Genomic DNA, 11,507 nt, shown 5'->3' with positions numbered 1-11,507 from the left:
TCACGACGCCTGACACTGCCCCCTTCTCAGTGCCCCCCCCCCCCCCCTCAAAGATAGACATTCGACATCGTACGACATCATTTCGGTCAACAAGAACTTAGCGACATGTTTGCTTCTTTTGTTTATATAGTTTTTTTCTTTTAATTTGTATCGTGTATTGATATAAAACTTAGGTTCTATGCAACACTAGCTTTTCAGCCATGCTTAATTTTATCATGCTGCCACTGCTTGTAGGTCGTTGCACAAGCAAGCGTTTATCCATGACAGCCATGCTCATCGCAAGGAGAGAGCTACAATGACGTGGGTTGCTGCGCTGTCACGTTCCTTGTACCATTTCGAGGGTTTAGAGTTGCCATAATTAAGAGCAATGATACACTACCACAGCCCTTCAGTGATTATCGCTACTGCTTCACCAGCATACCTCTTAACTGTCATTGCTGATGAACCTAATTGTATAAGAGCTCAGTTGGATAATAGAACACAATATGCATGTGGCAATAGTGACTGCATTGATGTTAAAAACGGAGGCTACTCTTGTGCTTCTAGTAATTTTATTGGGGGCAATCATTACCTTTTTTTATGATTGCAAACAAGGTATGCACACAACTCTCTCTCTATATATACACTAGATCAGGAGGCGCACTTCGTGCGTCCTGCAGTAATCATGGTTATTATGAGACATATAATTTACGGTAACAACTAGACAAAGCAACAAATTATAACACTGGAAAATCAATGCGAAAGATTACATTACCATGAATGCAAGTAAAGAACAGGACAGTACTGTCTCTCCTACCAAGTCAGTTATCCTCATCTGGTTTGAGTGGTGTGATCTTTTAGTCATAAGATAAAAATTAAGTATGCATCAACTATATTAAAAATACAAATATATTATCTGTAACCAACTATATCATCTGTAACGAGACAAAGGACAAGCTCTGGGTCACCTACCTGAACCTTGCTGATTCCACGCATGGTACCTTTGTAAGCCAATAGAGAACGACCTAATCCCATACCCAGGTTTCTCAAAACAATCAAGTCTGTTAGGTCAAGCTGTCAATGATACAACACGGTGGTTCATCAGTATAAGTACATACTAATGAGATGATAACTATAGTTGAAGATCCAATGTCGTATAGGTATCATGAATACAGGCACCAGGTTTTCACCCTGAGACCTCACGCTAGAAAAATTAATTTGAGGCATAAAATTGGATTAGCCACAATACCTATAACCGGGATATTGGTAGTTTCATGCTTATACCAGATAATATAGAATTCACCTGACCTAAGTTGCCATCACTATTTTCAAAATCAATGGGGTTGATTTTATAAGGCATAGTGGAAGAACCAACTTCACCAGCCTTTGGTATCTGAAAAAAGAAAAGAATTTTGGAAGGTGCTGAAATTTAATAGGGAAGATAAAAACCAAAAGTCCAAAACCATCAATCTGTTTCCTTGCAGAACAAGTTTAATCCTCCCAAACTGTGGTGGCAACCGCTTTTACTTTACCTGCTTGAAGTAGCCTAATGATATATAGGACCACATGTCTCTATCAAAATCAGTCAACACATTGTTAAACTGGGTGAATAGGTTGAAGAGCTTTGATATGTAGTCATGCGGCTCGATCTGTAGAAGGGATAGAACTGCATCAGAACCAACAACATTGATGGTTATTTTCTTCATCCATGTTTCCTTGGAAATAGCTGAATGAGTTGATCAATCATTCAATTCTATTCTGTTCATTATGAAAACTTAGCAAATTACTATCACTCTAAATCACCTTGCTGCATCAAACAGAAAAACTTACAAAACATTAAGCCCCAATAAGTAATTGGTTTATATCGTATGTCTCATATAGAAGCCCTTTGAGAGCTGTCTATGGAGAAGCTATGCATACCTTATTTTTCTTGTTGTATAACAGCAATAAAACATTATGGTAAAAGGTGGTTTCATAAGTCATACCTGCCCATGAGTTCGAGCCAACATAGGGTAGCCTGAATTTTGTGTTGCCAAGGAACACATTGCTTTGCATAGATCGATCATGGCAGGGAACATAACTTTATTTACCGCCTCTTTCAAAGCCAATGCATGCGATAGATTGTTAATATCTTCAGAGGTACAACCAGAATGGAAGAATTCCGACACCTGGAAACAAGTTCAAGATACCACTGAGCTTAAAGTCTAACCAGGAATAATTATTCCTAGACACAGTCATCGCTGAAAGCAACCCCCTTAAACAATGCCAAAATCAGAGCAATCCCGCTCCAATCTTTTAGGTCTGGCAGCAGAGAGATTGGAGCTACGCCAGGCGTGAAAACGGTCTGAAACCGATAAACACTAAGACTATTTTTGTTTTTTTCTGGAAACGAAATTGAAAATGATAACTCTAAAAACGAAAATGACATCAGTAATTTAGAAAAACTGGAAATTAAAGTTCAGTACTAAAAATACATTGTTTACGGTCGAAACCTAAAATGCATTGAAAGCGACCCTCTTCATGATATGATATACATTTTGTATAATAAATGTAAAATAAATATTTGGAGCATTACTCAAGATGAGTTCATTACGTACCATGGTAAGTGTGACTATCATGATGCAATAGTACAATTAGAGGCTAGCTCAGCTGGACAACCGCGCAACTCTATTGGTAAATTTATCCACCATGACAATATAGCCAACCTACAACACATGAATAAAGGTAATCCAGGATGAGTTCATTACGTACCAAGGTAAGTGTGACTATCATGATGCAATAGTACAATTAGAGGCTAGCTCAGCTGGACAACCGCGCAACTGTATTGGTAAATTTATCCACCATGATAATATAGCCAACCTACAACACATGAATAAAGGTAATCTGAAATTCAAGGATAGGCTACATGATATACCTTAGTATCTTTCTCACTCATCATCCAGAACTGGACTGTCTTCGTTCTTCAATGGAACATAGGAGCTGCTCCGGCACCTATTTCCTGTACTATAAGACAAAGAGATGGCTGGTAGTAGCACATAATAGATGGATGGTAGTAGCACAGAACAACCAACAGACTATATAGGCATACTTTACATAGGAACGACAAATAGATGGCTGGCAGTAGCACAGAACGACAAAGAGAAATAGTAGAAGTACCAAGGGAAGCAATGTTTCTGGTTTGTTCAGGCCTAGACTATATAGGCATGCTTTACACATCGCGAGTATGGTCCTCGCAGCATTACACACATATCATAACTATGACCAAGCAAGAAAAGACATCTCTTGCAGTCAAGCACACAGCATAGCGCTGCCCATATCTTACAAGCATAAAACCATACGCCCTACACAGCAGGGGGAAGTTCTAACAGCAACCTAGATGAACTGGGATAGTTCCCAAAAGCGATCCTCAGTTCCCAAAAGCGATCCTCAATTCCCAAAAGTGGGCCTCCATAGCCGGTGCTGCTCGTGTCCAAAAGCACTGCAACCAAAAAATGGTAGCAATCAATTAACAAGTTTTGGCAAGCATTGCAATCTCAAATATAATGTCTAAGTTTTTTTCCCGCACATCTCGACGGAAGATGCTATGAGGCAAACCATTCGAAATCATTTGACTATCGATTTTTTGACTTGCTGATGTTTTAGCCTATTGACCTCTTTTCTGAAAACTTGCTAATTTCTAATTTGACCCGTATTGGTAGAAGGTTACACCATTTTCTCTTTTGTTTATATATTAGTTTAATGAACCGCATATGGACCTATTGTTAGTTTTAGAATGCTTATTTGAGATATCTGATGACCTGTGAGATTGCTTTGAATGTTGTTCCTGTACATCACAGTGTCCTAGCCAGCAAAAAGTAGTTATTGCAGTGCCATATTTAGACGTGGGTCGAAGAGCTATACAAAGTGGTTACTTCCTGTTGTTTGATTCTATTTATTAACTTGCAGCGAGATGTTCAACGAATGGACTCTGGAACTGAAAGCCATGGCTGATAGGATCATTAACATGAGGCAACAACTATTTGACGCGTTGAAATCCAGAGGTACTTGTTTCTGTCAACCGATGTTTTTCTACAAAATATGATTAAATGTTGTTTGCAAAGTAACTTAAGCCTTTGTCCATTACCATTTCTTTCATGGTCTTGTATTGCAACTCTTGGTGCAAATGTTTTTCTTTTGTCCTGGAATAATGTAGCTGCGAAAGTATGGTCGACGATGGCTGTGAGGACGATGTAGCTGGAAGTATGTTGCCACCATCAATTTCCGCGTTTATAGCATTCACTTGGAAGGAAACAGTGCTATAAATAATTGTGCTTTCGGTGAAGCTAACATTCCACTCGAAAGACTTTTCCAGTAGATTTGTAATTTCTCTTGGAATGAAACCAGGTGGATTAGTCGAGATGAGGGCGTCCACATTTTTTTTAATGAGGCGCTGCGCCATTCGTCCAAAGAAGATAAACTCGGCGGTGTCAGTATCGTCTTCAGCGGTGAGGGATATTTTGTACCTGCACAGAGTGGTTTGATTGTTGGACATCACAAATCATGAAATTTGTAGACGGTGAAACCCTTAGTTCAATTTACTTCTAAATACTGCAGTAGACACTAAAGGTCTCCTTTAGTAGCCATGAAACCGAAGTTTCTCAGTGATGTAAATGGACATTGATGAAACTATGATGTGTCGCTAACAATCTCTTTTCTAATGCAGATCTGAATTAAACTGCAAGATATCAGGGCAGATGGACATGTCTCGAATGGAGACGTTGTATCATGCTGACAAGGAGAAGACCGAAGCACTTATCCTGGAGCTAGCTGGTCGTGTGGCTTCATCATCTAATCAGCAAATCAGGAAACTCCAGTGGAGGTGTAAGGTCTCCCATCAAATCTCCAGTCAGCTCACCAACACAAAAGGGTGCTGCAATCACACCGTTGTTGTGCAAAACAAACAATTTGCCACTGATTCTCACCCAAGAGGACCAGGATATGCTAAGGGGTGTTAAGTACAGGAAATTTGTTCCAGGAATAAGCAAAAGCCAAGAGTTTGACACAAAGTCAAGTCACAGCAAACAGAGCAGTTTGAGCAAGAGCAGCGGCCACTCTCGGGCCAGCGGCAGCAGAAAAGACTTGTTCCCAGCACTAAACTTCACTAAAGGTAAGATACTCTAACTGCAAAAGCCACATACTGGACAATCTCCATCATAGCAACTCTTGTGGTGATTTTTACATCTTTTTTTATTATTTACTTGCAAACTGCAATATGCAACTGAAAGAGGTAAAGTTGGTCTGCGTCTATCATGTTCAGTGTGTTTAGTTTGGAACGCCCCTTTAGAGATTTCACTGTTTCAAACAAATTCCTGTTGGGTATGGTTTGGGTCGGCTCGGGTTCATCTGTGATGCAGGGAGACCAAAACGAAAAAAATTCTTCTCTTTCAGGCGTAAAGAGTATTTTAATGAGGCCCCTGACACCCAGCTAACAGGTACAATTTGACAGCGCCTCCCCCCCAAAAGTGACTTTTGTTGTGTTCTATAGGCTAGAGCTAATAATACAAAGTTGTGATGTCCCACAACAAATTTCCCCTAAGGGAATATCTAGGCCTTTTGCTCAAGCAAACTGCTGAGAGAGCAACTAAAATAAAAGATATGTGGGTAGAGAAAGCTAAAATTAAACCACCTAGTCTCATGGAAATAGTATAAGTCGGGTAGCATGAATGCATTTATCAGAAACGATCTTGTGCAGGACAAAATTTTCAAGCTAATCATTCTTAAGTACTTATCCTTATATCTTTGCTTTTCAGTGTGCGGACATCCATATCGATGCAGTTCTTTCCACGCTTCTTGTTGCTGTTTTTTTGGTTTTCCAGATCTACTTCTGTGAGGCAAAAACTGTTTCTTTCAGTATCCTGTAAGAACCTAAAAACTGTGAGGCACAGGAACCTACCTGCCAAATCCTGTAAGAACCTAATATTTCTTTCAGTATCTTGTATCATAGAGAGGCTGTTAGTAATAATATACCATGGACAAAAACTAAACAACGACCCTTTATTGTATTACAGCATTGCAATTTTAATATGTGGTTAGCTGAGAAAATCAACACTATCAATACTTATATCATCCGTGTATCAAACTTCTTTTTTCTGACTGAACTATTGATTAACTAACGACACATTTGTGGCGCTTTATGACTTATGCTTTACCAGGCTTCTCATATTTGGCTTTCTCTGCTACGGCAGCATTCATGCAGCACCTGATTTTATATTTTTGGAACCATTTTGAGGTAAGTTAGTGTCTCATTTATGTGTGTTTTGCATTTCTTTATCTAATGCTTGTTGCTCCCTTCGGCGCAAAACAGTGACCTTATAGGTCTTAGCATGGGAATTTTTAAGGAGCGAAAAAGGTTTGGTGCGCAGGGGAAAAAAAGCAGAGAGATAGGTAACAGTGTTTTAAGGCCTCGCCTAGGTGACGCCTAGGCGTCCAGGTGATCTAGCAGGACCCTAACAAAAACGGGAGAAACGTATAAGAGCTGACCTTGGGGTAGGCGATCCTATGTTGTCACAGGAATTATTGGTGCACTTGTATGTGTCACCATGCGGTTTGGTTGTCCTAAGGCATTTTTTGCATGCGTTGTACCACCATGAGCTATCAATCTTGAGCACCTTTACGATGACAAGCCATTCCTTCTTCTGTAAACAATGTAATCGAAGTAAACAGTGTCAACCTGTGATAAACCTTAGGACTGCAAGATTTAGCCGAGCAGAGGGACCTCACCTTATTTTCAAAAGGATGGAGGTACTTAATATCCTTGAGCTTCTTATGTTCAGGAACTGCAATCACTGTACTCTCAGCAGCTGCTTTGCCCTGATCCCAAATGACAGGGAGGTGTTTGGTTTCAGCACTGTTTAGGCACGCCAGTTTAGGAATGACAGTAATCAGATTTGGTGAGGAAGACAACTGAAAATTGTATGTCTGAAAACCCAGAATGAGTAAGTTACCTAGCTCTGAGAGCGTTTACTTCCGGGACTGGTGTATTTATGTACCACTTGCATGACGATCCTCCCGATAAAGACACATTATCTAAAATACAATGGAACCTTTCAGATGCTCATGCGTATTAGCAGCACAACCAAAGGGATGTAGTTGACTTACCAGCGTAGCTTCTCACGAGAGTGCCAACAAATATTATGATCTGTGGTGAGGATTCACTGTCCCTGTGGACCTGTTCAGCTGGGAAAGCCGTGGCCCGCTCGCCTCAAAGCACAACATCAACGGTTGGCCCGGTATCCCTGTCGGAGTGAAGAACAGCGAGTTTACAAATAAATTGATCATTGTATCGTGTTAGGTGTGGACATCACAAAGTAACAAAAGTCATGAACTGTGCGTCTAGAGCTTCAAAATAGCTGCTTGTTTAAATGGTCAATGGTAGCTGAAGCTGTTTAGTAATCTTCTATATGAGCACACAACGTGTATGGTATGCCCATGTAGTAAAGGAAACTTTGGCTGAGCAGGAAAAATGATCTCTTCTAAGGTACATTGCAATGAAGTATGGTCAAGTGAAGACATAGGTAGTTTAGAACCAGTTTTCCTCTGCAAGGAAGATGGCATTTTTATTTCCCGCTATGGGCAACTTGTCTGTAGCATATCCCCTGCATGATCTGTGGACATAGTGTCTGCTGAGTTTTTGGACGCAAATTGACCTCCCACATGATGTAATGGCGTTCTTACTGTCTCGGTGCATTTACCCTTCATCTATTCACTTGAGCATATGGACAACTTTGCTAGTGTGGAGAACGAGAAGTGTTAATCTGTGGTCTAGGTTGAGGTTGTTCACGGGTTCATTGCTATGTTGTTGCAAACAAAATCAGACTACATATACGTATGTGGCACCCAAAAGGAATGTGTAGTAGGATAGGAATGCACAGGGTACCTTGCATTGCTTATAGTGACTGTTCTCTTCATAACCTCAGCCTGTCGTCCCCTTGTGCGTAGTGATGAAACACGGGAGATCACGCTGACAACACCGAGCACATCTACCATAGAGATGGCGAGGGCATTAGCACTGTATTCATGTCACCTATAACATGTAAACTACTATGCGTAGAAGGTTACCAGTGAAATATTCTTTGTAGTCCACGCGCGGTTGGAGCTGGTCTATGGGAGTGAGGTTATATGTGCAAGCCGGAAAAGCAGGGGGGATCTGGAGGACAACCTCAACCGTAGTCCACTTTGTAAAGCTGATCATGTTGCAGTTTTCTACCGGTTTGTAGAATCTGTTAGCTTTCCTGACTAAGAAATACTTCAAGTTGTATATCCCTCCCTCATCGAGCAGCGCACTGAACTGTTGGCACAAAGGAGGATAGATCTGGGCATGTATGCTGTTTCCCTAACAAAAGGAGGTAACATTTTAAGCAACACGCACGAATTGCATAGAACACTGTACAGAAGGACTGCATAGGACATCGTATAGCATGTTGGCTAAGCTAGTGGTTACTATGCATGCACAAGTATTAGACCAGTATAAAGATGGATCTACCTCTTCATCAAGCAAAACAAGATCAGTATGCAAGAGCCTACTGTCATCCTGAGGATCAAGGAATTCCCAAAGCCTAGAGACACGCAAACACAAGGTGCGAGAGCAGTCTCCAACCATAAGGCTAGGAATGAGTATGTCCCCCATCTGCAGTAATGAAGTAGAGGTCAGTCATTTCCAGCGAAATAAGCAACCAATAAACACTACACCCGATGCTGACAAAGGCAGTATGCTTACAAAAAAATTATTTAGGATAGGAGAAACATGCCAGGTAAAGTTAGGTCAACATCATTGATTAGGCATCTACCACGGATGATGTATGACAAGATCCATTGGAGCATGCAGACATAGCGGTTTGCCTTTGTAAACTTGCGACATATAGTGCTCGCTTGCCGGTAGGCCGCTAGACGAACGATATAGGATACCAAAAAATCTTTTGGTGGGAAGCAGTCATAGAACAGAATAGGTACGATAACTAAACGCGTTGCCGGTATACACATTTTTATTTTACACATTGGTTATGTACAGGTCTGAGTCGATTATGCACTAAGAAGTCTGTAGGGGGTCCGCATCTACGGCTCGCAATACTTCTCGGTAAACAACGTTTCGAGTCTGTGATCCGCAGGAACCATCAGGATTTTCAATCAAAATTCTAAGACCACTTCTAGATGTAACCCTTGAAACAGCGACGTAAAGCTGACCATGCGTAAACACAGGCCTGTCAAGGTAGAGTCCAACCGTTGAGAGGGTCTGACCCTGGCTCTTATTAATCGTCATGGCATAGCATATTCGTATCGGAAATTGTCTTCTTTGCAATGTGAAGGGCCATTTGACATCGGTAGTGTTAAGCGCAATCCTCGGTATGAAAACCTCTTCGTCGACTCCGGAGGGCGTTAGTACTACGCATTTAAGAACACGCTGTCCGACCTCAGTTACAAGCATCCTTGTTCCATTACAAAGCCCCGCGGTCTGGTTCAAGTTACGTAACAGCATGACTGTGACGCCTCTTTTTAGCACGAGTTTGTGGCAAGGGAAATTTGCTGCATTAATAGAGTTTAGGAATTCAGTAGGATATAGCATGTCAAAATCAGGTATGCGTTCAGACGCCTTTGAGATCGTGTCGCAGCTAAGGCATTGGACACCATGTCCAGGGAGCATTGAGACAATGTAGTCGTTTATTTTATCGGTTGTAAGGTTATTAGGACATACAATGGCGCGTGTAGCTAAGTATGTAGGGTCCATATATTTCTCTAACAATTCTGGGTAGACCTCGGATACGAGTGCTGCAGTAGCATCACCATCCGTATGTATCAACAAATCTTCAGGAATCGTAATCCATGTAGGTTCGGACTCGTCTCCTCGTGTCATCGCTGGCAGAGCACCATCGCCGATATCTAAGACCCATTTGCTAAATTGTTCCAAGTCCGCACGTTCCTTACCATGTAAAGATGGGTTGGAGAGCCTCATATTTGTTCGCAGTTTCAAAACAGTAGCGTGCTGCCACAACGGTGAGCTAGTAATTGATGCGTTCACTATTGCAGATCGTGAACCTCTGCGCACCACAGGTAAAATCTGGCGAAAGTCCCCTCCAAGCACAATAGGTTTGCCACCAAATGGGATGTTCGCATTTTCCGCTCTATGTTCGGAAAGAATATCACGCATAGTCCTGTCTAGGGCCTCAAAGCAATGTCTATGGGTCATCGGCGCCTCGTCCCATATGATAAGAGAAGTTCGCTGTATAAGTTCAGACAGCATGGTACCTCTCTTGACACCACAAACACCACCTTCATCTAGATCGAAGGGTATTTTGAAACGCGAATGAGCAGTACGGCCTTTTGGTAATAGTAGTGAAGCCACGCCGGAGGACGCTACAGCCAGCACAATTTTTTGTTGGGACCTCAAATGCGTGAGTATAGCGTTCCACAGGAAAGTTTTACCTGTCCCACCATGTCCACATACGAAAAATACGCCCGGCAAGCAGGAGACCGCAGATTTAGTCAGCCTTTCGAAAATGAGCTGTTGGTCAGCATTCAGCTGCGAGACAGCAGCGGCAGCATGGTCACGCAATAGCAATGGTTCAGGACTCAGTTCGTCGTTTATCAGCCGGTTGCCAAACACTACGTCACAACAGGACGATAAGATTGGAAGGTCATAATCAGCTATGTTGGCACCACTGTTAGCGAACGTGTCTGCTAGCTTCCTCAAAAGCAACGTAAGAAGTTGTTCATGTGGAGCTGTGTAGTGCGGGTTGCCAAGGGCTTCTCTAAGACCACGTTGTATGTCATCGGTAAAGTAGATCCAATATTTGTCAAACAAAGCACGAACATTGCAAACAGGACAATGAACGACAATGGTAACGAACATTTGTCGAAGTTGAAACGCCGAGGCAGAGACTATTGCCTCATCAAATAGTAGGTTCCACTCATTGTCACCTTCGAGCAAACCACGAGCTTCGCACGCCTCTCTGAATGTTTCGTACACAGTATTTTGGAAGGTCCTTATATCAACGAAGCTCGTGGCACCTGAAACAAACATCAAGAGCATGCGTAGATAGTATAGCTCCCCAGCTGTTGGGTGCACGTAGTACATGCGACCAATCTTGGCAGACGACAACCTCCTTCTACGCCAACACCTAATAGAAACGTCCCACGACCACTCTTTGGGGAAATCACAATAAGTCAGCCGACGTGCATCACTATGTTTCATGTTTGTTTCAAACCATTCAGTTAACATTGTCTTCTTCGCTGCACGGCTCAAAAGCAATGCTTGTAGGTCTGTCCCAGGCTCGTACTGCACGACGTTTTTTTAGGTAAGTGCACCGCCAGACGTTCCACAGAAGGTACTCTAAAGTGAATGTCAAATTCGAAGATTCGCCATAGAGCCTCACATGTTGATAGATATCTGGCATCTATGTATTCGCGAATCTCATTTGGCGGGGCTATTTGAGGGCCTGGAGATGCATTAGTTGTGTTCGCAGTCAACTCAAAATATATCTTGGCTCGATCACTTC

General features: G+C 42.0%; 1 protein-coding gene and 2 pseudogenes across 1 annotated transcript; all 3 read right to left on the bottom strand.

Annotated features, from left to right (window-relative positions):
- Positions 1-891: 891 nt before the first annotated feature.
- LOC103649383 (adenylosuccinate lyase-like) lies at positions 892-1,685 on the bottom strand (annotated as a pseudogene).
- A 1,720-nt stretch (positions 1,686-3,405) lies between these two features.
- LOC103648037 (uncharacterized) lies at positions 3,406-8,209 on the bottom strand (annotated as a pseudogene).
- An 834-nt stretch (positions 8,210-9,043) lies between these two features.
- Positions 9,044-11,086, bottom strand: LOC118476264 (ATP-dependent DNA helicase pif1-like). Its single transcript, XM_035965097.1, has one exon. The coding sequence runs from the start codon at positions 11,084-11,086 to the stop codon at positions 9,044-9,046; it is 2,043 nt and encodes a 680-aa protein (XP_035820990.1).
- Positions 11,087-11,507: the final 421 nt, after the last annotated feature.

The sequence above is a fragment of the Zea mays genome, chromosome 2 (genome assembly GCF_902167145.1).
Source record: "Zea mays cultivar B73 chromosome 2, Zm-B73-REFERENCE-NAM-5.0, whole genome shotgun sequence".
NCBI lineage: Eukaryota > Viridiplantae > Streptophyta > Magnoliopsida > Poales > Poaceae > Zea > Zea mays.
Note: the sequence above shows the minus strand (reverse complement) of the source record. Positions and strands in the feature narration are given on the sequence as shown.

Excerpts from the sequence above, each read along its gene's own strand:
- LOC118476264 (XM_035965097.1), bottom strand. The coding sequence starts at position 11,086 with ATGTACTACGTGCACCCAACAGCTGGGGAGCTATACTATCTACGCATG.